This window comes from Centropristis striata, chromosome 19 (genome assembly GCF_030273125.1).
Source record: "Centropristis striata isolate RG_2023a ecotype Rhode Island chromosome 19, C.striata_1.0, whole genome shotgun sequence".
Lineage (NCBI taxonomy): Eukaryota > Metazoa > Chordata > Actinopteri > Perciformes > Serranidae > Centropristis > Centropristis striata.
This window is the reverse complement of record NC_081535.1, coordinates 11,548,636-11,575,805: the sequence shown is the minus strand read 5'-3', so window position 1 is coordinate 11,575,805 and position 27,170 is coordinate 11,548,636. Positions and strand designations below refer to the sequence as shown.

Here is a 27,170-nt window from a genome sequence, read left to right as displayed (position 1 = left end):
AAATCAAGCAGGTAACTTTAGAAAACTGTTGTGAGAACTCGCCCTAGCAATCGTGTTTTCCTCTCCCAGATACTGCTGGTATGACTGTCTTTGTGTCTGTGGTCATGGTATAATGGTTTCCCTTGCGATAGTGAAATGTGATCTTCGGTCTTTGCAGATTAGTGTATCATAGATCATTCTCCCACACTCACCACGCAGTGCAACACAGCAAAGCATCCGAGCTCATTCGGCCTGCTGCACACAACCAGGATGATAAAGAACTCTTGTCAACCACGCTAATACCTGCCATTGAGAAATGGCTGAGAGCTTTTGGGTTGTTATTATCACAACCCTGTGGCACACGGGCCCACTTTAGTAGCTTGGGTGATCTGCTTGGTCCTCTGCATGCAGTCTAAGCTTTGGAGGCAGCCATGCTTGCTCACATGTGATATTTTAAATGAGTCCTGTTGGCAGAAGCCCAATTTTTTTTTACCTTCTATTTGAAGGTTGGGTTGTTGTTTTTTTGGACTGTGAGCTGATTGCCGTGACTTCCAGGAGAGAGAATAACTTGATTGTAGGTTTAAGCCAAGAATATGAAGGTTACATCAGTTTGTCTGCAGGCAAAACAATTTAACATGGAGCCAGTCTTCTGTTGACTGATTGATTCAAGACTGCCTATTATCCTGTTGTTGTCAAAATTTGTAGGTTTTTATTTTAGTTTAACTGCATCGTAGCACCCAGCTCTAGAATGCAGAGCTATAAGTTTATGGTCAGATATTGGGTGGTATTTTCTTCACATGTTTAGGACACAAGTACACTACAGGCCAAACGTTTCTTTCTTAAAAACCAGTATGAATTCTTTGGATTTTTCGATGTGTTTGCTACATGATCATACTTTACTTTCATTGAATTGAACCATTTCCCTCAATTTACCTTTAGGTATACATCAATGTTACCAGACCATTGCTGAATAAATGTTAACAAAAGAAAAGAAGTTCTAGGGTTGAGAAGATTTGGAAGAGTCACAACTTCAGTGCAAAAGTAAAAAAACAAATCAGTTTGCATTTTTCACTTTAGCTCTTTGGCTTTTGAGAGATTGGATACAAAAATCCCAATAAATCTCAACTGTGTTCATATCTCTGACAAAAGAAACAAGAGTACAGATTTATACATTAAGGAAAGAAGGATACACAAAGTCTAAGCAATAAAAACCCAAAGACCTGATAATTATAGTAAAATGTGTTCTAATACGTGACTCTATAAAATAATCATGTTTATTTTGATGCAAAGTATAGCAATGATGATCTTTTCTTGTACAAATTTGCTGTGGTAAGCTATGTTAGACATTTGACAGTTATAAATACAATACTTGATGAGAAAAGATATATTGTCCTGGCCAGGTTTGTGCTTACAATTCAGCCTGGTCTCCTTAAAACTAGGTTCATATACAATGAAACTGCATTGTCGATGGACGTTTCAGACAAACACAGGACTTTCACCCAAGAGACTGCTGTTCGTGTCCTGTGTGAAACCACATTCACTTATTTTGCTGACCCAAGTTACATAACAAATGTACTTATTTCAACCCAAACCATGACCTTTTCCTAAACCTAACCAAGTAGTTCAGTTTCAAATCAGTGTTAACCATGTATTTCAAACTGTGACCATAGTCTGGAAGAAAATACATTTCCCTCAAAGCATAAGTGAGAATGCAGTGTTGTTTTATCGGAAGGTAACTTTCAGGATGCAGGGTTGTATAATAACAACATCCCCTATGGCACAAAGGAGTTCTCGGAAGCAAATCGTGTTTTCCTCCCCTGCTGTGTTTTGCTAATGTTAGGTTATTAACTGCATAATTTTAGCAACCTTTCAGCTCATGATTGCTGCCTCTCTGCATGATGAATGTGTGTGGTCTGTTGCCTGTGTGTGCTTAGAGTCACACAGGAGTAGGGGTATTGAAATTCTGTGGTTGTATGTGTCTTCCTGCCTCCTGTTTATAGAGTTTCGGAACTGTAAAGATAAAAAAAAAAAAAAAAGATCTCTGACAGAATTGTTTTGGAGTAAAAAGGTGGATGCTGCATGGCTCCCAGTTTCTGTCAAATCTTAAAGTGTGTGCAAGACATGTACCCCCCACAGGAACCAGAGCCCAGCAGGGTTTTATTCAAGCATCAGTCAAGAACTGATTTACACCATCAGTGTCACGTGAATGTGGTTAACACAACTGATGGGATAGAAAACCAGCAAGGCTCGGAACCTCTGACCTATGTCGTTTTACAACAATAACCCCATCCATTGTGGGCTGAGTTTATTTTTTTCAACACCCGTGTGTAAGTGCACGCTGTGTGTTAGTGCAGTCTGTGTGTGTGTGTGTGTGTGTGTGTGTGTGTGTGTGTCTGTCTGTGTGTGTGTGTGTGTGTGCGTGCAGTTTCCGAGAATGAGTTGTGTCAACAATTAAATTTAAACCTCATGGAGACAGAGATAATAGATGGTAACCCCCCACAGTCTGTGGTTTGTGAACTCAACCACTGTACTTTGTGTGTGTGTTGCATTTCACAGTTGATGCTGTGATATATTGCTGTTTTCTTACTTGTTACTCTGATGTGTGAAGCTGCGTACATCACCGACGCGACTGTGTGTTTTCACAGTTTATGTTCTGGGTGTAGGTCTGTACATTCTGTGAACATTCTTTAAATGTTTGACCAGCGTTTGCGTCGCGTTCTACTGCTTGTACATACATGTGCAGGTCTTGGGAATGTGAGGCCAGCTCTGCCTTAAAACTTTAAACTAAGTCTTGCCTTGGTTCTTCCCAAAGCCTGCAGTTTGCGTGATGTGATGCTATCAGGAGGTTAGAAGTCTGTTTGCTTTGGGAGCTGCAGGCTTGGCAGCCACACGCACACACTAACACACATTTTCTGTGTTTTGTTCTCTCTTTCTCGTCTCCAACTCACAGAGTCGGATTAAAGTGAAAGTCCTTGCGGGGTGGGAATGGTCATGGTCCCCCCTGAGGGAGCAAAGAGGTAGAAGGCAGAAGAGGTCAGGCTGCTTGGCCTGGGAAAGGCCTGAAAGAGCAAAGGGGGGGTAGATAGAGAGGGTAGAAAGATTGATAGAAATCAGAAGAGAAAAGAGTAAAGAGAAGATGGGAGACTGAGTATAGATAAATGCTTTAAGTTCTGGTGAAAGAGAAGGGGAGATCAAATAAGAGTGGGAGCCAAGACTTTGGATTTTGTGGACTTCTAAGCTACTGAGAGACATGCAGGATATAAATGGGATGGAAAATTAGACCCGCACTAGGTAAAAAAAAAAAAAAAAAAGATGCAGATGATGATGCGCAACTTGCGTCTTTCCCCATTTCCTCCTCCTCTTTGAGGCCAAGGAAAACCAGTGTCTAATGTTTCTCATAGGAACTGCAGCTCAGCGTTTTGACTTATGCCATGAAGGCTGAGAAATGTCTTCGCATGCATGTAGTTTTGTGTGTACTCACTAGAGACCAGCGGCATCGCCTGTACTTATCAAACGACCGATATAAGCAGTTTTGATACGCAAGTCTGCTATGGTAGATTTTCCTTTGAATCCTGATATGTTGACGTTTGAATTCAGGTTTCGATGTTATCATAGGAGGGAATTACATCTCCGATATCCAATCATATTTTTCTACGAGTAGTAAGACCCAATAAGACTCTGATGCATAGAAAATAAGAAACACAATGGTCTCCAAAAGCAGATAATGAAATCATAATAATAATAGCCCTTATTTAAGTTACTTTATAGTGAAAAGAAATTAAGACTGGACAAATTGTCAAGATTACCCTAGATATTATACAATATTACATTAGCTTTTTGTCAACAATGAGGTGATGATGCACATGAAGAGCAACCATGATTTAAAAGAAAAGGCAAATAGCTAATATAATATTCTATTTTGAAGTAAATATTGTCTTATTAATACTGTTAATAATAGACTTTTTTAAGGTCCTGCTCCATTTACCTCCTATTTTTCTTTCTTCAAATGGGGCCTGTGTAACAGCTTTATCTCTAATACCATAATTCCACAATGTTTTCTGAGACTTCTTGATGAAAATCTAATATTGTTGCAACCCTAAATTAGACCAATCAGATTAGACAATGAACCGTCTTTGTCTGGAACACCCCTACACACATCAGTCAATATTTATTATCATTAAAGATAGTTTTTTGGTACTTTCATTAATCTCGTACAAATCTCCTCTCCCGTGGTATTGGTCGGAAGCTGTCTTTGTACCATTGTTTAAAACGTTTGAATGCCAGTCATTGCAGTCATCTCATTCCTGACTTATGTAAACTTTCACTCTGAGTGCTTGTGTTTGCACGTGTGCTTTTAGAGGTGGCTGGTTGCGGGTGTGGCTGGGTGTGTGATGTTGCAGCATTAGTGTGCAGTGAGGGTGTGAGTTTTTGTGGTTAAGGGTGTAGCCTTTTTGCGTGGGACGCTGCTATCTTGTGACTGTAGGACCGTTAAGTGTGTGTGTGAGAAGGAAAGCTTTCACTATGTCCCACCAACTCAAACCAAAGCCGCATATCCAATAATGAATTAATGTAGCAACTCAAGCCACCCAGTGTCCCCTTTGTTGCTGGTGGAAACCAGAGGTGACTAGAGTGCCTGAGTACCTGTCTGTCTGGATGATCCCATGGACCTCCTACACACACACACACACACACACACACATACACACACACACACACACACACACACACACACACACACAGGCCTCCTTGGATGCAGGGAGCCCTTTCTTTCTTTCTTTCCCTCCATTTTCCTGCTGTCTATTTTGGTCAACTGGTGGCCCGTTCCCACAGTGCTGCTGTTCCCATGGTTATCGCGGCGGAGATAGCGAATGGGGGGTTGGGGTGGTGGTGGTGGGCTTGACAGAGAGCGGGATAGACAGCGTTGCTCTGTTCGAAGAGATAGGGGACTCTGTGGCTGTAGAGAAGGCGGGGGTGAGGTGGGGTGGATAGAAGGGGGGTGAATGAAGGGTATAGGGGTTGAGAGTGTGCGTGTGTGAGTGTGTGTGATCTGTTGCTCCCATGGACATCACAGGTGGCCCATGAGGATTAAGCCAATATGGGTTCTCATTAGATACACCATTTTTAATTGAATCTGCCAGTAGGTGATATTCAGTGTCCTTATTAAACATATAAATTGTATGCATTTGAAGGCATCCATCATATTAGATGTGGATGATGCAGATACATTGTTTTTAATATGAGGTCAATATCAAGCCTGAGATGTCAACATATGTCCCTCTAACCTCATGTGAGGCTTGTTTCTCAGGGTAGATGCTACTTCCTGGGATTGAGAGCGAGGTAGGGTGCAAAAAGAGAGGTGGCAAAGGAAGTGGAGGGGAAGGGTAGGAGCCGGGACCTGGCAAAGGGGGGGGGGCAAGGGCCAGCGAAAGGAGGGAGCAACGGAGGGAGGGAGGGAGGGGTGCGGGTGGGAGTGCGGGGCTCAGAAAGAGGGACGGATTCAGTTCCCACACTTCTAATTACTGTGTCACTGGAGACTGAAAGGGGACTGCCCCTGGCCCTAGGGAATTTGCTGGGGCCGGTCGCAGAGAGGGAGCAGCGGTGGAGGGAGGGAAGGGGGCAGAGGAGCGGAGGGAGGGAAGGAAGGGTGGAATTAAAGAGGGTGTATGACACAGGAACTCTCTCCATCATGCTTTCTTTTTGGTTTTACCTCATTGCATTCACACTAGAGGTGAACCCCTTTACCGCGAGTCCCCTCCCCTCCCCTGGCCTAATACCCCAACCTCTCACCTCCGACCCACTTCTCCTTAACCCTCCCTTACCCTCCTCCACCTCAGTCCTCTCTTTCCCTTCAGCTTTTGTTCACTATCGTGTACTGCTTCCTTTTTACCCCCACACCCCCTCTTCTTTTCTTTTTTTTTTTTGACCTCCCCCTCTACCTCTCTGCGCTTCTAATGCTGGGTTCCTCTCCTGTGTCTCCTGTTGACATGAACAAGGCTCCCAGAGACACTTTGATGCAAGTTTGAACACACATACACACACACACACATACACACACACACACACACACACACACACACACACACTGATGTCTTATTCTACACCATTATTGCCACTTAACCCTGAGCCCTTTTCCTCGTTTATTTGCCTTTATCTCACCCTCCCATAGCCTGTCCAGTGTGTGTGTGTGTGTGTGTGCGTGTGCGTGTGTGTGTGTGTGTGTGTGTGTGTGTGTGTGTGTGCTGATAATATGTATGATGACTCTGAGACAGACATAGATGTGTGTGGGTGTGTCTGTCTGCGTAGGTCCACAAGCTCAGCAGTGTTGGTAACGGTTTGAAGCAGTAATGATGCTGCTATCTCACTCAGCATCTCTCCATTGTCTCGTGGAGCATCTCTCGTTTGTCATTTGTGGTCGCTGTAAAACCCCTCTTATCCTTTCTTTGTAGATAAACACCAGCTTTTTTGGTGTGCACAGACATATGTTTCCTTCTCCAACCCATTTTCTGGTCCGCTGTGGTATTGATCTGACTCTAATGTGCTGGGTTTGGGGTGTGAATTACTTTTAAATTTGGAGCTATTGCCTGTTCATAATGTCCTCCTCCATTAGTTGGGCTCAGCTCTAAAGCAGCCTATTAGGAATTTCGTCCTTGAAGTTGTTGATGGCCTGAACAAATGGGCATTCTTTAAAGTAGTGATCACCAGGATTATAAATATAAAAAATGTGAGCATGGGTCAGATGTTGCAGCGAAAAAATGCCAGTTCCCCTATCCATTTGCAAGGGTTTGCTGCATTTTGGCTGCAGCAGTAGGGACCGTAGAGCATGCCAGGAAAAAAAAACACAGCAGCATTGAAAATCAATCAGCTTTTGGAGAAATGCAACAGACATAACACTGCAGTGGCTAATCGCATAACCAGTGAGATGATGATGAGAGAGTACAGGAAACATCCCTGCCTATCTGCAGCCATGGGATAGGGGCAAATTAATACCGCAATTAAACAATTCAATACAAAACCATTTAAAAACTACAAAGGTAAAAGGGAAACACAAGCACTTGCTCCAGAGTTCTTGTAAAAGCTGACTACATGGATTTGGTTGCATGTCTCTTACGAGTTTCAACACAAGGCACACTCCTTCAATTTTTATTTTTGTTCAGCTGCTGTGAACTTAACAATGCTGCAGTCAAATGCGGTTGGAAATATCAAAAATATAAATGCTGTTTTAAGAAAGAAATAACTGAAATATAAAGTCTACTTGTGCTTCATTAGGGGGTTAAAGTTTATTACATGACGTCACACATATGGGACATTTAAGTAACTCTGCACAGCCGCATTGCCTGATTTGTTGTTAATTCAGCTTTACAAGTTCAAAGAGCTCTCAGCCACTTATTATTGTTTTCATTCAGTAAATGGAGTTGTCTCAGTTGTGATCACATGTGCCTTAGGTCTGTACTTTAGTCCCAGAATAACAGGTGGTTGTATGTGGAAGGGAGATCTTAATTGTTGTTTGAAAATGGTTTAACATGTGATTGGCCTCTTTGATCTTCATACAGTTACAGTTTATTGTAAATATGTCATGGCTGGTAAAGTGTAAATACTTGCTGGCTGATCAAGCCCAAAAAGGGACACGGACACATGCAGTTCTGTATAATAAAATAATATAATTTAGTTTATTAATCCAGAGGGATTAATAGGAATATATGCATGCATTAATGGTTTTGCTCAAATGGACCTCAGCAGTTTCTAGGAGGTGATTTCCAGCATGTGCATTTAGCTACCAGTTCAAACTCCATACTTGGTCTGTACAGGGACTTGAACCGGTGACCCTCCATTTCCCAAGCCAAGTCCCAACAGACTCAGCTACTTGTGTCTAGATACACGGATGTGCTCACATGCTTGCTGGCGTGTACAGTCCACGCTTACAGTCCGTGCAGAGGCGCAGACTCCAGCAGATGACAAATTTATCACAGATGGACCCTCACAGTCAGATGGAGCAGTCGATTGCACTCCATACTGCTTTGGTTGTTGATTCTGCACAAGATGATGCCATTTTTTCCCTCACAAAAGGATAAAATTATCTCACTTAGCCTGCCAACTAAGTGAGACAAATTTGTTTCATTCTGGATCTTGTTTGGGTGCCATGAAAATAAAAGAGATGAAAGAATAAACCAGGCCACACCTGTGTGATTCTGGCCAGCATACATATGCCTCAAGCTGCAGAATTAGCCTCTTAGAAGGCCGACTAGTATGTTAAATGATTTGTTGGTAACCCGACACTGACACCTTGTCTGTCAAAAAGCCATGTGAGAGAGTCGTTTCCTCTCAGTTCCCTCAGAGCTCTTCAGGAGGGAACAGACCAGCGCCACCACCGTCACCACTGTCAATATTTACAGTCCTGGACGAATCACTCTGCATTACAATAACATTCCCTGCGTGCCTTTACATCAGGAAGAGATGAGAAAAAAGGAAAAGTGAGAGAAGGGGTGAAGAGGGGGGCCGGAGGGTGAAATATGCGCCGGCAGCGATAAACGTTGAGCAAAGGAATCTGCCAGTGGCTCTCCCATGACGGGGCTGTCTGTCTGTGTGTCTGTGTGTCTGCGTGTGCGTACAGATGTAGTTCAGGTTGATGTATTCAGGTTGAGTGGGTGGAATTTCAGTTTTTTTGTGTGTGTGTGTGGGTGTAGTGACAGTTTGAGAACTGTTAGCGCATGTCGAGGAAAGCTGTGGATGTCGTAACAATATCGGGTTGAATGGGTGCAGTGAAGGCACGGGAAGAATTAGCATACTGTGTATAATTTTAACCCTTAATGATGAATGATGCATGACTCACTCCTCTGTGACAGTAAACTAGCTATATTTGAGTTGGGCACAATAAAAGGCCTTTGTGGACATCATTTTAAGCTTTGGGAAAACACTGATACACATTTTTTCCCATTGTTGGACATTTTATACATTGAGCAACTAATTGATTAATCTAAACGCAATCGACAGATTAATTGACTTTAAAATAAGTTAGTTGTCATTTGTTTGCATTTAAAAAACCACAACTTCCATGAAGATTTTTCAGCATAACACAGATAAGACATGACCAGAAACGTTTTTTCCCATAGCTATCACTTTTAGCAACACTTTCTTTTAATGGCATTTTTCCAACATATTTTTAGTTGCAATGTCTGCTTATAATAATATTGACACATAGAGTTGTTTTAGAAAAAATCAAACAAGTTTTTTGCCATCTAGACAAATGGAGTGAACTGTCAAGTAAAGTCATGTTAGGCTGTATTATTATATTTAGTCATTTTCGTTACTACAAATGTCAGTGTGATTTTTTTAATTAATTCTTCTTTCTTTTAGAATATCTTCTCTTTTCATGACATCTAGAATCTGTAGCCTGGGATCTACAAACTTGAGATATTATTGTCTAACAGCCAAAGATATTCAGGTTACGTTTCCATCAAATCAGTTATTGGACTGGTTGTTTAACCTTTGGCTGATCTGCTCTGTCTGAAGCACAGAGCTCGTTTCAGTCGCGACCCAACCCAACACTGACACAGGAATTAACTTCTACAATTGAAAAGCACAGTAGGGCAAGTGTTGAATGTCATGTGCCTCCTTTCGCATTGCCCCTCCAACTGGGGGATGTTTAGTCTGGCTATTTTAATTTTAACCCATCACACAAAAAGCAACATATCAATAGAGGCTGGCTGGCGGTTTAATCCAGCTTTTTATGTTTCTGCGATGAGCTGTTTTTATCCCTCTTCAAAACCCACTGCCCAGCGAGCAGCATTGTCAACGGACCTTTTCAGTACGTTGTTTTCCTCAGCTGTTTGGCTTAGACTGGCCCCAGCTATCTGGCGTCTGAAGAGAGAGAAAAAAAGAGTACTTGGAGATGGAGAGAAAGAAAGAGGTTAGAGGTGAGAGACAACTAGAGAGAAGGAGAGAGGGAGATTGAAGGGAACACTGGAAGGGGGTAGATGGAGCTTCAAGCAAGACGTGGAACAAGAGAGCAGAAGACGGGTTCGGGTGGAGAGAGGGAGAGATGGAGGTCGAGGTTGAAGGTTGAGTGGGTAAAAAACAGAATGAACTGGCTGTGCCAAGCCAAGGGAAAGTATTAGTGCTATTTGTGTGACGGCTAGACTGTTATCTGCTCGACTCTAGACTATTATCTTCTTCATTACCCCTTTTAGTGAGCTCCAATAAAGAGGGACTAAGGGAGGGAAGAAAAGGCAGAAATGTTGAGGCCAAGTGGAGGGTGAGAAAATGGTCGAAAGTGGAACACAAAGTTGACAAGAGAAAGAAACAAAAAGGGATTGAGCAACAGTTAAACAGACCAAGGGAGTGGGACTCAACGAGCACTGCTTAAAACTAAATGGTTTCGCTCCATATTCTGGAGTTCAGAGACATGAAGTTATGCTGGTGCCTCATCTTCTAATGCAACTGATGACCTGTTAAAACACCTCATGTACAATATTAATGCTATGGGAAGAATTAAATGTGATGCATATCAAATGTAATGTCACTTCCAGTAACCTTATGTAGAAACTACAATATCATATTACATTTGGGTCTTTTTAGGAGTCCGAGTAATTAGAAATGAAATTGATTGATTAGTTAACTCAGTCAACCAAACAGAGGGATTAAAGAGAGAGATTAAATGCACAATAGGCCATTTTCTGTTGCTAGGAATCTCTCTATCAAAACAATAACAAAAAACGTAGTTTGGTGAGATTGTGTAAATTGCTGACTCACCACCATTGCTGTTATTTCAGCAGTTAAAAATCAGTATTTCTCTGAAGCTGTTCAGTGGTTAACCTCTGGTAATGATTATTTAAGGTCATACCATTTATTGGATAAAAAAGGCCAATTTATCAACCACATCGCTGATGCATTTGCAAACGGGATATGACAGGAAGGCTAGTTGACCGATACATTGATGAAAATTACAGATTTGTCTAGGTCTGAAAATTGTTGGGAATATTTGGGTTAATGTAAGCATACAACTAGTCATTTTTTTAAATTTTAATGCAAAAAAGTGATATATTTTTTCTTTGAATGCATAAATAACTTTTTACTGTTTTAGAATATAAAGTGAAGGAAAGAAAATGTGACCTCTTTACCAGCTTGTTGAAAGAGAAAAGCTCATTGAATTTCTTCACAGACATTATTGCCAGCAAGAAATGGATGTTGGCGGACGGGGTCACACACCCTTAACCCTTGAGAATTGAAAGAGTAGAGCTCAAGGAGCAATTAAGCAGTGTTGAAATAATAACGCAGCTTGACATAGAAACCCCAGCACATCTGTCTCGGATGATTTGAAAACAAGTTCCCTGGGTTTGTAATATCGTCTTTCCGCGTGCCAATTTCCATATTGTTTACATATGCAGCATGTGTGCACAGAATAAAATGAACTGGATGCATCCGTGGGAAAATCAGAACGAATTAATGTGAAACTTGCAGGTGAAATGAGTGGGTGCAACGTGAGTCAGGGAAGGGTGTGCGTGCACGTTTGTGTGTGTGTGTGTGAGAGAGAGAGTTGCATGTGCACTTTTACATCCTCTGCATACCTGCGAAGTATGAGTGTGTGTATGTTTGTACATGTGTGTGAGTGAAGTGAGTCAGAGGAAGGTGTGTGTGATGTCAAGCCCAGACAGGCTCTTCTGTGGTCCAAGTTCAGGTTGGCTGTCAGGTGGTAATGGTTAGTTAACGGAGCTGGTAATTACCTCAGACTGTCGGGCTGAGACACTGGCCAGATACCCTCAGGATACTGTGGGAAAGTACATTTAGTAGCTTACCGCAGTATTTCCCTTTTGCTCCTGCTGCAGGAGAAAAGTAACCACTTCTCCAGGTGTTTTAATACAGTATGTATACAGGAAGAATTTACTTTTAAAAGGATGTACCAAACTACTTAAAAATGCAGTACAATATTAATGGTAATATGCAAGAAAGGTTTTTACCTAACTGTAGACATGCTTGGTTCTTTAATTGTATGTTTATCATATTGTACTGCAGATTCAATGTGTGTTAATTATATGTCCCAGTGTTTTATGTACCGTCTCTCTGCCCATGATATTATACACTTTAATTACTTAATTTTTAAGTGAGCCATATGTTAATTAAACTCTTAAATATGTACAATAAGGCCATATGAGGACAGTGTATTAGTGACATTGTAGGTTAAAAATAATATATATGACATGGGCTTGTATTTGTGATGCGATGAGGGTGATCCAACATTGCAATTATTTTTCTCATAAATGTGTGATTTTTTTCTAATTTATGACTTGACAAAGAAAGAATTACATTATGACATATTATATTCAAGTTTTATTCCTGTACATTTGTGATTTTTTTCTCTCTCGTAATGTAGGACTTACATTTCAGAAATTCTGACTTTTTTTCTTCTTTTTTTACTCTCTCTCTACCTGCTTTTTTTTTTTTTCTTCAATGGCCCTAATACACCATTGTTCCTTACAGCCCATTTTAATTTATTAATTTTATTTACCTATTTACCCTTATCTTATTTATTTTCAAACATGAAAAAAGTGGTCGCAAGTTTTATAATTTTAGCCTTATTTGGCTGCATTTCAAATGGTGATTGTGTCTTGTAGCAAGTGTAAGACATTTTTAAAAATCCCTTTAGTATTTTCATAGAGTAAAAACCCATAGTAGGATATTGCAAGATATCCTTTTTTATTTTAAATCAGTGTATTTATGTGCACTGGTAACTGTTTTGTCAGGAAAGAGGATTTTGTGACTTCTTTGGTTTCTGTATTACACAGCAGACTGACGACTGATGTTCAGGCTTCCACTCAAAGATAACTTGATTTAATGATTAACACTAAAATGATGTCAGCTTTTTCAGTGCAAGAGTGCTAAATGAAGCAAGATGTTTCCACTCTTTAAACACTTTCTCCTTCCTTCTGCACAGCCAAAGAAAATTAAAACGGGTCACTTTTCCACAGTTTGCATCCGTCAGTTAAAAGCATGTGTGAGATTGTCGATGGCTGTTGGAAGGTGTCCAAGTCACCTAGCATAACCTTGGGGCTGTGTGGGAAAGCAAAGAAAAAGGTCAATGCTTTTGTCATGTTAGCTTTTCCTTACTCATCATTTTTACGGTAGTATGAGGCTGCTTTTTCCAGTTCAGTGTGCTTACAGTGGATCGACATCATTTCACAGTTGCGACGAAATGTTATATCGGCCTGACAGAATGACAGGGAACCAAATATGGCAGAATGTCCAAGAGACATGGGATGATGGGATTAAACAATGAATCTCTGAAGTTGTATGTTTTCTTTTTTCTTTTCTTAGAAGGATTACTCTTCTTCCTATGTCCTTTTCTGACCACAGCAACCTTGGACGGTGGAAGAAAGTATTCTTAACCTTCACTTGGACATGAAACTCACATTAAGAAGGAAAAGACAACATTTTCAAAGGGAAACGATGGTGCAGTTCTTCCTCCCCTTTTGCTCTTCTTCTCCTCGGTTCCCACACTGCCCCTTACCTGACTTACCACAATTTGAATCAAATCACTGGTGCCCAATTGGCTGCTCTGACCATGTGACCTACATCGGCCCTAAAAGCACCGCCTTTTGAGATTGGTCTAGGATTTTCCCATGGGAGCTGCCTACAGCGGCAGTGCAGTGTGTGTGTGTTTGAGAACGTTAGGGAAAAATCTCCCACCCCCCTCCCTCTCTTTCCTACCTCCTCTCCACTATCCCCCTTTCTCCTCTTTTTTTTCCACCACCTCCCATCCTTTGAAACACAGTATCACACTTTAGATAGCCTTTGTTGTCACGGCAAGGAGCATTCTTTCTCTGGCGCGGCCACACGGAGTGTGAGAATGCAGGAGTTTCCCTGAAAAACACAGAAAGAACAAAAGACAGACAGAGTTAGATAATGCAGCAATGTAGCAACTGCCTAAAACTTTAGAGATTTAAATAAAAATAAGAAAAACTTTTATTTGTGAGTGCTGATTTATTTAAAGCCCTTTTAGGGCCTTAATCTGCAAGAAAAAGCCTGGTGAGAATAGTGACTTGAAGCCAGTATTACATAGTACATAGTTTGTTTGCAAATACTGTTGAAATTTGACAAAAAAACTGTATCCTCACTACAACTCAGTCATTACATTTGGTGCCATAGGGAGAAGCTTGTGAGTTGCGGTTAGAGAAGACATGCAACTAAAAGACACTTGTTGACAACCCAATCAGGGACATGGCAATGTGGACCGGTTGCATGCATAAGTTCGAAAAACTTCAAAAAGTCGCGCTGACAGACCTGCACAGGCTGCGGTGACGAAAGCCACATGTCGTGCTTCTCAGTGATCACAAACATGATATTTTGCCTGTGCAAACACGCCAAACTAAGATTGGTTTGACAACACTGTCGGTCTGATGCTTTCTGTGTCGCTAGACATGCAGGAGCTGCAGAGAAGCTCTTTTTATATGTTCTCATGCTTTCTGTGACAAATGCGTGTCTGAGTACTGCAGTATTTAGGTGGTGCTGTGGAAAAATCATGTTTCCATGTCCTGCAGCGAGCCAAAAACGGGAAAAAATGTCACAGAAATCAGCCGGTCCGGCCGAGCTTCAAATCTTAAGGCACCGAGCTTCCATCTGGGTTCATTCACATATAAGGCACAGACGGCCTCTCTACTTTAACCTTTTTCTCATGTCACTTCGATGAGAACCACTGATTCACTGAAAGCACTTACTGCTCACAAATATGTTTTGTCTGCTTATCTGTTGTTATCACCACATGTATTTATATCACTGCAATGTTTTTCTGAATTTACACAAGATCACTGTTTTTCACAACTTCTTTGCTTTATTTATTATCTGAACAGATCTCTGCAGCATATTTGCATTCATAACCAGCTGTAATTTGATAGAATTACTTCCATCCAGGTTGCGTGTGTGTGAGACGGTGTGCGTGTGTGCATGCCTGTCCGTGGCTTAGCCTTGAGAGTTCAGAGCAGGTTCTGGCTTGCTCTACTCTGGGAAACTTTGAGCTGAGCAAATAGCTGGGTCTGTTTTCCTGGCTGCCGCCACACTTGTATGTGTGAGCCATGTGTATGCGCTCCGAGCACTTGTATGCATGTGGTCTATGCGCACTGTAGCATAGCCTGTGCGAATTGTAAAGTGTTTTGTCTGTGTGTGTGTGTGTATGCATGTGTGTGTAGGTCAGAATACAAAGAGGGGAATACAGAGTGTACTGAGGGAGCTTCATTCCCACAGACAAGACAGGAGATGACACCTCTGCTATTCCCACACCTCCACTGTCTAGCCGCTTTCTCCTGTCCTGGCCTCAGTTACCACAGAGGCAAACACCGCTCTGCATGTGCACACAGAGGACAGGACATACTGTTGCGTTGGGTGGGTGCATGCTCCTGATTTGCAGTCTTCATTAAACTTTTCCCCGATAAAGAGAGACAAAGTGTCTCGAAGTGAGCCAGTCAAGGATGTTGCTTTGTGAGGTCTGTGAGCGTGGTTTGATTTACAGCTCACCTCTAAGTGGAATGCTGTTTGCTGGGTGGAGCTCAGGTGTGTTGACAAGGCTTTTAGCACTGACATGCTGTCAGGACGGCTTACAGACAAGTGTGTGTGTGCACGTTAGGGGCCGGCAAACAAGAGGTCACTAATGTCCCACCAGGGAGACCTTTACCATGGAGGGCCAGGACAGCATGAACATGTGAACGTTACTGAGGCGTAAAACGCTGTCTCTACACACACACTCACACACTGATCTGATCTGTCTGTAGGTAACACTTAGCCCCTTTCACACCAGAGCAACTAGCAAGGAAAAATGTCTGTGAATGGGTCAACTCAGGATTTCATGCTGATCTACACCTGGTGTGAACATATGTCTGACACTTTTTGGCTTTAACAAGTGAACTCTGATCACTATAGTTTACCACAATGTTACTAAAGCAAACTCACAGTTTCACACACATTACTGCTATATACAATGGCATATTAGGGCCATTGTCGGTTAGAATAGTTAGGGAGCTGGGGGAGGGGGTGATATTCAGAAAAAACAAACTGAAATTTAAGTGGTAAAATTACAAGGAGGAAAATGTGTATTCTCTGAGTATAAAGTGGTACATTTATTTTAAAAGCTCACAAATTTACACGAAAAAAACATATGACTGTCTCTTATATTTTAACATTTTTATCAAGGCTCCTGTTCCTCTATGATGGCTGGATTTTCACCTTGTCTGTTTGAAACGGCTGTTCACACTTTTGCCTTCAGACCTCGTATGACTAAAACTATGATAACCAATATCTCTGCCTTTCACTCCAACTGTTTTTAATGTTTTTGTATGTGTTTTGTCTGTGCCGTTTGTTCTTCATTGTGTTTTCTCTGTACTCTCAACATCATTGTAAATGAGGGGTTGCCCTCAATGATTCCTCGAGAAATAAAGGATTAAAAAAAAAAGTCCAATATCTTTAGCTTTCGATGCAGGCTTTGTGGGAACACTGACAACCAGTTAATTTGTCAATTAGGATGCAAATACAGGTTAACCAACTTGTGTTTAATCTCCTGCGTCATACTGGTTCTGTTTGTAGTTGGTCACCATGGCTTGAGACTGTGAAGTGATCATACTAATCTTTATCTTTATAGGTTTCAATATGTAAAATATATTTTCTCATAACTCTATTTACAACAATTATTAAAAAACGAGTAATAGTCTTTAGTCTTAACACACTTTGATTACTGTCCAGTATTCTGGTCTAGTGCATCTAAACAAGAACATAACAAGTTCGTTCTCACTGAAAACAGAGCTGCTCGTCACTGCTCAGTGAGGGACAGCGTGGAAGGGATGCATGGACGAGCATATAGGCTTGTCCAGTATATAAGCAATATATATGTGCCTTTAGAAAGCCTATATACTTATATTTACAGTTAACACACAAATAGCAGACATTATCATGACACCAGACACTTCACTTTACCCTTACCTTAAACCAAGGCTTTAAAGAAAACTATAATGTATAGAGCAATGTTAAACTGTAACTAACTACCACCGCATTTCACCCATTACCAGCAAAATCAGTTTAAAAAAGAAATTTAGAACAGTAAATATTCAGAGAAAAACTTGTTGAGGCTATACATGACATTAAGGCTTCCCAGTATTACGTATCCATTTGCATAATTATTTTAGGCTATAAGAAAATAAACTACTTATTTCTTATTATATTTATTTTGTTGTGGATTGTATAAGATGTGATGTGTTTATTGAATATCTTGTCCTGTTTTTTGAGCTCCCCGGGAAGAAAAGTTGTTTCTGAGATAATAAGTCAAGTCAAGTCATCTTTATTATCAATGCTGCCATATGTACAGGACATAAAGAGAAATTAAATTGCGTTTCCCATTACATGAAATATAAAAATATAAGTAAAAGATATAAAATATGAATATAAAAAATATATACAAGCAAAAAGACATTGAAGAAAAGACAGTGGCAAATCTGGAGGATGTAAATAATATAAATAGGGCGGTATGAACAGATTAACAGCATAAATATGGCGAATATTTTAAATAAACAGTTTAAATAGAAACAACAGTCTAGCAGTATCAGTATGGCAATATGAAAATAACTAATGGAGATCATAAATAAGGAAATATTTTTCTCTTCAAGACATTTTTTATGAGAGAAAGCTCCTGAAAACACTTGGATTAACCCTGATTGTTTTGTCTCTCAGGCGTGTAACTGTGATCAGTATGTGGCGGTGCCCAGGAAGGACATGGTCAAGATGCTTCAACAGAAAGGTCAGTGAAAGCCACAAAGCATCACGGATACTGACTAAAATATACCAGTGTATCTACAAGTCACTACTTCCCATTTCTCTGTTTCTGCTTAGTGTAGTTTAAAACTTGCAATGGCTAACTTGCTTAATTTTTAAGAATAAAACCATCAAATGTTGCTATTTTGTTTGTAGGATTTCTGCAGGACCAGGACATCTCTGACTACTCACAACAACAACAACTAGAGGAGGATAAGCTTGGGGACATTCTGACCCCCAGTGTGACCCCTGAAATCCACAGGTATGTTCAGTGTCAATGGGCCCCCCTTTCTGGGCTGGACCCCGACACCCTGACCTTTCCCGGGGGGGCACCCGTACAGCTCCACACCGTGCCCCCTGCCCTCCTGCCGAGGATACCGCTCTTCTACGTCTGTACCAGATGTGGCAAGGTGTTCTGGGAAGGCTCTCACTTCGGTCGCGTCCTCTCCATGTTTCAGGACGTCTTGAACATTACGGACGAGGACACTGAATCTGCAGCAGCAGCACAGCAGAACTGACAAAAATAGAGCTACGGCACTTTACCTTACCCTCAAAATCATCCATGACAACATTTTGAAACATTTAGCAGCTATGAAATCTAATTGAATTGCCTCATATATACACTATTTTTCCATTTTCTAATCGACTCAATAAAAGTAATAAAAGAGTCATAAATATGGGGTTTCTAGTAAGACGTCACCTTCAAATGCTTTGAAATAACAAATAATAATCATATTTGTTACATTTGAATCAGCAGACTGTCCTGAGAGGTCTGATCTCCTGTTAATCTGGTATTAATGTTTGACAGTCTTTATTTTAAATCCAGGCTTTTAGTTTTTTTAATGTAAATAGTTTCAACAGTTGTAAACCTTTTGTGTTTATAAGTTCAAAACTTCTTGCACCAAAGACGGGTAACGCTGTGATCACATTTTGACTTTTTGTTCCTTATTGTTTTAACTGTTATACCACATTTATGGGGATTTATGGTTTGGATCATATTGAGATTATTTGAAATGTTCCTCGAGAACCCTTTACCTCAACCGGGAAGTTATGTCATCAAGCTGTAAATCTTTTTAAGTTTGATATGTTTACGCTAATTTTAAAACTTTTTTTATTGCTTTGATTCAAGTGCTGCTGTTAAATGACAACAGGACTCAGTTCTTTGGCCTTTTCAGCAGTCTGTGGTGCTGTAAATATTCATTCTCTGATTAAATTCCTGTTATGTTTTATTATTTAGCTGAAAGCTGAATATGTGTTAATAAACACTCTTCGTTTCATTTATTAATCTGTGAGAAGTCAGACATTTTGTCAGTGTGCAGGTATTTTTTTCATGTGTTTCAGAATTCACAAAACAGATGGTAAAGGATTAGGAGGGGACAGATTGATGAGATCATCTAAAGCTTCACTGATGTCTGTCAGGTGTAACACTAACAGTGTGGGGGTTTCCTGCCCCGAGGCCGAAGAGCAGACGGGTCACAGAGTAACCCAACACACACACACACACACACACACACACACAGCCTGAATCCCTTTGTATTCTCTCAGACTCTCCTCTGTTCACAAACCCCACATTGGATTTGTGTGACTGCAGAAAAAGAGATTGTTCGAAAGAGTTTCAAGAGATCTAATGTGGAAAATTCTGCAATTACAGATGTTCTGGTGTTTGCTGAACAACTACATAGTATGCATTTTATTAAGACTGCATTGAAAGGCTGAGTAAAATCTTTTTACCCTCATAAAATCTTTAGAAACCCCTAACCACAGCCAGATGTGCACTTTATTTAACTGATGATTTAACTTGCATCAGAAAGGCCACAGTGATTTCCAAAGACAGGTCATACTGTGAATCACTGAGGTAAATGTGTTTTCAGTGTGTTTGCATCGCAGCGGCTGCAGGAGAAAGTCTGAGATTTGAACCTCAGGATGACTCAGTGACACTGCTGGACAATGAATAACATTTCCTCAGGAAGTTTAAGGTGAAAGCTTTTCTCCAGAACATGCACACTATAACCTGGTTATAATATAATGAATAACCATTCATAGAAGTATTCTGATCCTTTATGTAAGTGTAAGTACTAATACCTCACTGTAAAAAATACTCTATTACTGCATTGTAATGCAATGTTATTTAAGTAAAGATTAAGATTTCCTTTATTAGTCCCACAAAAGACAAATGGTAAACAGCAGTATAAACTCGAAATATAAGTAAACAAAACATATAAAGTGTTAACAATTTACAATATAAACAAATATAAAAAGTATTAACAATTAAAACAATAAATTAAACTTTAGGAACACTATATGCATGTAGACAGAGTCATCAGTTGGATTTGGACCATTGCACAAAGTATTGCACATTTAAATTAAATTATATAAATATTGTACAGTGTTTATAGTGCAGTGATTGTCAATGTCTGGTTTGTGTGGTCTACTGAGAAAGCATGTAAGTATAATGTACTTAAAGTATTAAAGTAATCATGCAAAGAGAAGTTATAAAATTAAATTATAAGTCTATTAGTCATGCAGTAATATAAAAGCAGGATTTAACTGTTGTCATTTTAAACATTGACCAATGATTATGTTCGTTATAGATAAATCTGAGTATTTTCTCAATTTATGGATTGCTTTGTTTAATAGTCAGAAATGCTGTCACAATTGTCCAGAGCCCAAAGTGACACCTTCACAATGTTTATACAGAAGTATAAAAAGTGCAGCAGCAGCAAGTACAAAAAGAAGTAGCAAGTCATTTAAAACTTTAGAGAAGTGGGATGAAAAATGAAAAATGACCGAACTATTTATTATTTAAAGATAAAGTGGAGTAAAAGTGTCTTGACTAGAGACTGAAGTCACATTCACTCATTTTAATCGGAGCTTCTCTGTTTTTTGTTGACAACAACCAATTGTTGTAGTAGCCGGTCTAGCGGTGCGTTCATGTGAGTCCCTGTTACTTCCTGTGTGTGTCCCACTCGCTGCCACAGCTTTATCAAACCTACCAAGCATTGTAAACGAATGTCACGCTGTTGAATCTGTCCTTCGTCTATTGGAATGAATATGTGCGAGAAAGTCACTGACTTTAATGTATTGCTGGAGTTTTTTTTTACTTTTGTGCCATTGTTCCGCTGTACTATTTAATCCATTAGCCACCATTCTGTTGCTAAATCATTTAAAGAAAGTTATTTTTTGTGTGTGTTCTGTGATCCTCTGACCATATTTGGATAAGGGCCTTCATGTCATCATTAGACCACTCTGTGCCTGGTGTTGATTCTCAAATTACCACCCAAATTCCACCCAGAATGCGCTGTATTTTGGTTTGATTCCTTCCTTTGGTTCTGCTTTCTCACCTGCAGCGAACCAAACTCTGGTGGACTTGGAAGCGAACCGAGACCCCTGTTTCTTAGCAGACCTGAGTTTGGTTCTTTGGTCTGCACCAGAGTTTGTTTGTGACAGTGTGCAAAGTACAGAACACCTTCACAAACAAAGTGTTTTCTAATCTCAACTACAAACCAACCGAAATCCATTTTTTGTAACTTAAAGGCTATAGGCATGAGGTATTTTTACATTCATGTAATACTTCTGAGGTCATTTGGATCAATACTTTTTGGTCTGTAGCTAAATTATACACTGACACCAGTGGTTCAAACTCTGCCTCTAACCACCTCACAACAACATTCATACCCAATATCTCAAACAAACCAAAATTTCCTAATGCAGGCTCTCCAAAGAAAATGACAGCAGGTATGCATATTGCACATTGTGTACACTTTGTGGTTCAAAGTGCTGGACTAATCTCATCAAGTCTCTTCAAATTAAAAATGTATTTTTTTCCCTTTCAGTGTATTTCAAGAGCATTCACACCAGTGAAAAACCAATTGGATTATCCAACAAAACGGACCAGAGTTCGTTTCAAGCAGACCAGACAGCTCAGGTGTAAAAGCACCCTTAGCTGTTAGCTCAGTCCCAACTGTTGTCACTGTTAGGACTCTTCGCTGTGTCTAAAAGTCTTTCCCTTCCAAAGTCATTTGGAAGGAGTTGGCATTTTTATTTTGCATCACACGTGTGAACAGCAGGTCACAACCTCCACATGTAAGTAATATAGCTACATTCACCAGTTGCATAACTTTAGATGTATTACAAACTGTAGGCTTAAGTCTTTTGTTGCAGTAAATAATGTTACAGCATCAATAATGCAGCTTTCTCTAAATGCATTATAAGAACTGTCACTTCTGAAGAATAATGTTACAAAAGTGGGTGTCTATAGCCGTGGAAGGGAAGTTCACTGTTCATTGTTGTGAGTGCAGGGTGAGGCGGATCTGAACCTGCTGCTCATATGTCGTTGGTAAATCTCACATCCAGGTTACAACAAGAGACGGTCCTGGACAGAACGGATCAGGTGGATCCTCAGATGTGACCTTCAGGTTCTCAAGCAGAGCATCCTGTAATGATACCATCTGTTGAGCTTATTTGTTAGATTGAAGACGTATACGTTTAGTTTAGATGTTATGATAGTTTAAGATGTTTAGGGAACCCTGTTGTGTTAGTAATATTTGGTATTTTACCACAATGTTGGCTTACTGCATTTAACATAGTATTTTTGGGGGGATATGCTAAATATTTTGTATTTTTTTCTACTGAATAGTGTTTTAGTTTTCGTTTTTAAATGCACCCATAGTTTTGGTACAAAAAGGTATACCAAGTATAAAAAAAACATATAAGAAACTTGAATTTGTTGACAGTCATGCTTATATTCGTCATGAAAGTATTCAGTTCCATTTCATTCATCTTTTTATTTATTCTTCACTTGTTCATTCATGTATTTAGATTAGGGAACCGATTGAAACGTTGATGACAAACTGGATGCATGAGTGATCTTGCCAGTTGTAGATGGCCGTTGAGATACATTTAGAGGGGAGACAGGGCTGATACTTATCACAGGGACGTTACATTATAAGGAAAAACATCTGCATCCGCAAAATAAGGGTTAATCTCTGCCTAATGATAATGTATTATAAAACATTTCCTGGCACATTTTGGCACTGCGCTTTTTAAAAACCATACTGTAAAAACAAACTAATTTTACATTAATTGACCCTGAAGTATTTTTATTGCTATGAGCGAAGTCGACACCCCAGCTTCCAAATAAGCCCCTCTCTGTGTGTCTTGTCCCGTCCTTGTCCGGGTGGTCGCAGCCCCTGCCTCTGCGCAGAGCGCGAGCTTTCTGCTGCAGCACCGTGTTATTTGATCCTTGCTCTTTCTTTGCTGGGAAGAAAAGCTCGCCTCTTTCCCACGCTCTGAGGACACGTGGTGCCCGGAATGAATTGGATTCAGAAGGCCCTCCCTCCCGTTAAAACGTCACCTCTCTCTCTCTCTCTCTTCGCTCTCTCTCTCCATGCTTTCTGGCATGAATGTAAAATAACAATATTGCCAACGCGTAATGATACAAAACAGTCTTTTTTTACTTGACAGTGTTTCCTTCCTTTATCCCACTGGTTGAGTTTTCCTATCTGGACTCTCCTCTTCAGCGGCATGCATGCACTCACATCTCCGGACGGGACGGGAGGCTCCTCCCGTCTTGTCTGGCCCCGGCTGCCCCGGGTCTCGGCGCCAAAACTCGGCACTGCGCACCGATCTGTCCGGCGCTCCGTTTACAAGACAGCCACACAACCCTGCGCGGCTCTGGGTTCTCTCTTTGTCGCTGGAAAAAAACACGTCTTGTTTATCAACACACAGCAGTAGAACAGAGATATGGCTGCGAAAATAGAAGCGGCATAGACGTGTATTATGTTTGTGTGAGCAGTTTGAGGAGAAATGGCCTCAACGACCCCTCTGACTGGCCGCACAATACGTGACTGTTCTCACTATAGTTGACTAAAAGACTTTTTTGGAGATCTGTTATTGTGAAATGTCTACAAAACTGCGTGCAATTTCCCATGAGATCACGTTTATTATTGCATTACATTGACTGTGAATGGCGTGCGCCTTTACGCACGCATGGAATGCGTCTCGATCGTTTCAACCTGAGTTTTAGCCTTTATACAGCTGTGTTTAAAATAAATAAATACAGGCCTGCCAAAGATAAAATCAGATATTGTAAAATAATTGTTTAAAGTATTTCATCTCTGTTTGAAGTATACCTCATGATTGTATCTGGTTTGGCTACTTCCCAGACACACATTACCAAGAAAGACTCCGGAGCGAAGAGGTGGTGGTGGTGGGGGGCAGAGAGGGGAGAGCAAATGCCACAGAGTTTGGGGGAGAAACTCATCCAATCGGAGAAACTTTTGGCTCCTGCGGTCTGTGCAAATGTTTTCCAAGTGTCCAGACGCACTGCAGCCAAAGCTCTGATAGCGGACGGATGTTCCTGATTTTCCACAAGATGTTCTGCACCATTCAGTAACCCTGATAGAAAAGAAGGATAATAAAATTTAAAAAAAAAAAAGATATATAACAAACAAACGTTATAAAAGTCATATCGACCATAAAAAATACCAAATCTGAAGAAGTAACCATATCATTTTCAGACTTCAATCACTCTAGATCATAGCTTAGAATACGAAGATAAAACGGCAGTACAAAGGTAAACGACCAGTATTGAACACAAATTAAGTAATTGAAAGAGGTACTGCCTTACTCTAAAAAGTGCATAGTTTTCATACTATCCTTGGTTTATCTATCTGCAATAATAGTGTAATTATAGATTGACATTGTTTACAAAATCTCTTGGCAGGTACTTCTTTCTATTCTAATTAATGACCTATAACTTTGGTACATTTTCTAATGTAGCCTGCTGTGAGAGCTTTGGACTCCAAGCTCCAGTATGCCCATGCAGGTCAGTGCTGTGTCACATGAAGAATGCAGAGAGGAACACACATCTGTTAGTGTAGCCTGCTTCAAAAGGTCCACGTTAGGTATTCACCACATTTCTAGGAATGAGTCAGAGCCGCAGTCTTTGTTTTTGGGCAGTAGCAGCTGTGGGCCACTTGTTGCAGAGGAACAAACAGCGCACAGTCACCTGCAGATGCACCTAAAAGTCTGCAAAACAAATGAATCAGACTCCCACAAAAACTGTTTGGCCTATTGTCCGACACTAAAGCCCTCAAGTCTAAGGTCTACATTTCAAAAAATCTATGACAAACATCTAAAATTATACAGTGACCAACAGAAAAATTGTGTTTCTGTTTGGCTGGCAGGTGTCTGGTTAGATTCCTTTGAATAGTGGGAAAATTGTAGTTCACACGAAAGGTTTAGTCACTGTTCAGTGTGTTGGGCATGTTAACTTGCAGCAACAATACTGTTACATTAGCAATTCACTCACCTTACCATATGTTAGTAGGGCAACAACAGTATCAGTTTTTCTCTATAAAGTTATCACGACGAAAATAATTCACTGTAGGGGTATTATCACAATATCTATAGAACATTTTAACATTATAAGTATGGTGGTATCAGTCAAATGCATCTTCAACTTTGTTTATTATGTGTTTTGTCTCCTTGTTTTTGACAAATTAATTTCACTCAAAGTGTGAGTCTGTAACCATAATGGTACAAAAAGGATGATTCAAGAGATGCTGGATTACTTACACAGTGTTATAATGTTTTTTTAAATACATAGATTTTTATTGATTTTTTTTTACCCTTGCAAAGAACATGTAACAACAAAGTGCCCTTACATTCTCAGCAATAACAAAAAATAACAACACAATAATGGGATAAAATTAAGAATAAAAAATTAGAAGTAAAAACAGACACTATTTATATAACAAAAGCAAACAAGAAAAAATAAACTTGCAAGGCCGATGACTGTCACTTCCTCCTTTAACTAAATCTCCAAATCCTCCTCTCTCTGTATCAGTTTACTACATAATATATGTATTGTTAATATGATAACAATATTTTTTTTCTTTTATTTTTTTTTCAAATATTAGTTATGGTCAACCCAGTATACTGGTACACTTGTTGGTTAAAGTCAAGTCAGATGAATTCAAATAGCCCAAAATCATAGATTTACCTTAAAGGGTTTAAAAGTCTAAAACATACTGAAGCTACTAACAAACTACACAAAAGATCAAACTCAACTTTCAGGGCCATAATTTACACCTTGTTAATGCACCATATAAGACATGCCTTTATGGAAAATAATTAACCCAAGTAATCCAACTTATGACCGCAAAGAAAGTCACAGGTAGATTTGATTACTAAGTGACAGTGTGTGATGATGTGCACCTATACAGACAACTAAGGAATGAGGTGGAGGTGAAATTGCAGAACATGTTATTTTTTATATTGGGTCACTTGCTGTGTCAGACTTATGGTCTGACCACCAAAAAAAAAGGGAAGATACTGTATGTTATATCCTTTTTTAAAGTTTGTTTGATGTCATTGGTGTTGTTTTTGTGGCGACAGCTTGAAACATAGTTACTGTCTCTGTGGTTACATGTAGTTTAATGAAAACAGCTTGTGCCTTTTATTCAGGACTGTGGTTGACCTGCTTATTTGAACTGTTTTCAGGTGCCAGGATGAAAAACAAACATCCATTGCCATGATAATTCACCCCAAATGTGTTAATACAGGCAATAACAAACACACTAGGAATTTTGCATGTTTTCAGCCATGTTTTTAGACTTAATAAAACAGGTTGTGACCTTCATACAGTATGTGGGACCTCTGCCGCTGTCTCTCCCACGCTGACGCACAGATGTACACTCAAAATGCAGACAGATGCGGCCACAGACGTGCGCCAAATGTACAGTTCAGAGTGTGGGAAAACGAGGACAGTGTGAAAGCCACCAAACCATCACAGCGGAGCGGTTTATAAAGTGTTACACAGATGAGAATAAGTCTGGGCCGCCAAACGGAGCAAACGGCCCCGAGGGAGGCTGAGCTGTACCTGCTGTGGTTTCCTCGCACTGCTCCCTCCTGCCTTCTTTCTATCCAGCTCTGTCACGTTCACATGCATTCTTTCTGTCAAACCATGTGTCTATCTATCAATATCTATCACCACCTTCACTGTGCCTTTCACACACGCACACACTCGTACAGGCACCCAGTTCCCACGGTGGTGGGGGGAGCTGAGCGGCTTGTCAATCTGCGCACAGCGTCACCTCTTTTCACTTGCAAAAAGGAAGTAGCGCAGGGGCTTTTGTTATTCGAAGTCCCACAGTCTGAAACAACCAGAATATATCCGCAGTTTATGATTCAAACAGCCACATATAATCTCCTCCTCAGGGGTGTTTTCAGATGGAGCAGCACGACTGAGAAACTCGTTTGGGGTTTGTACTTTACTGTCGTTACCATTTGGTTCGGAGGTAATCACACACAAGCTCTGAGGTTTTAGATACGTTCACACTTGAGACAGACAGTTAAAACTGCATTTATAAGTCTCATTTGAGCCTGAAACGTGGAGAATACAACTTTTT

At 40.3% G+C, this 27,170-nt stretch overlaps 1 protein-coding gene across 2 annotated transcripts in view; it reads left to right on the top strand.

The window, feature by feature from the left end:
• Positions 1-19,042, top strand: part of exd3 (exonuclease 3'-5' domain containing 3) — a 47,857-nt gene extending 28,815 nt beyond the window's left edge. For both annotated transcript variants that reach the window (XM_059358397.1, XM_059358396.1), the window contains exons 20-21: positions 17,677-17,743; positions 17,914-19,042. In XM_059358397.1, coding sequence (XP_059214380.1) covers positions 17,677-17,743; positions 17,914-18,275 — 429 coding nt within the window. In that variant the 3' untranslated portion in view covers positions 18,276-19,042. The remainder of the gene's footprint in view (positions 1-17,676; positions 17,744-17,913) is intronic.
• The last annotated feature ends 8,128 nt before the right edge of the window (positions 19,043-27,170 follow it).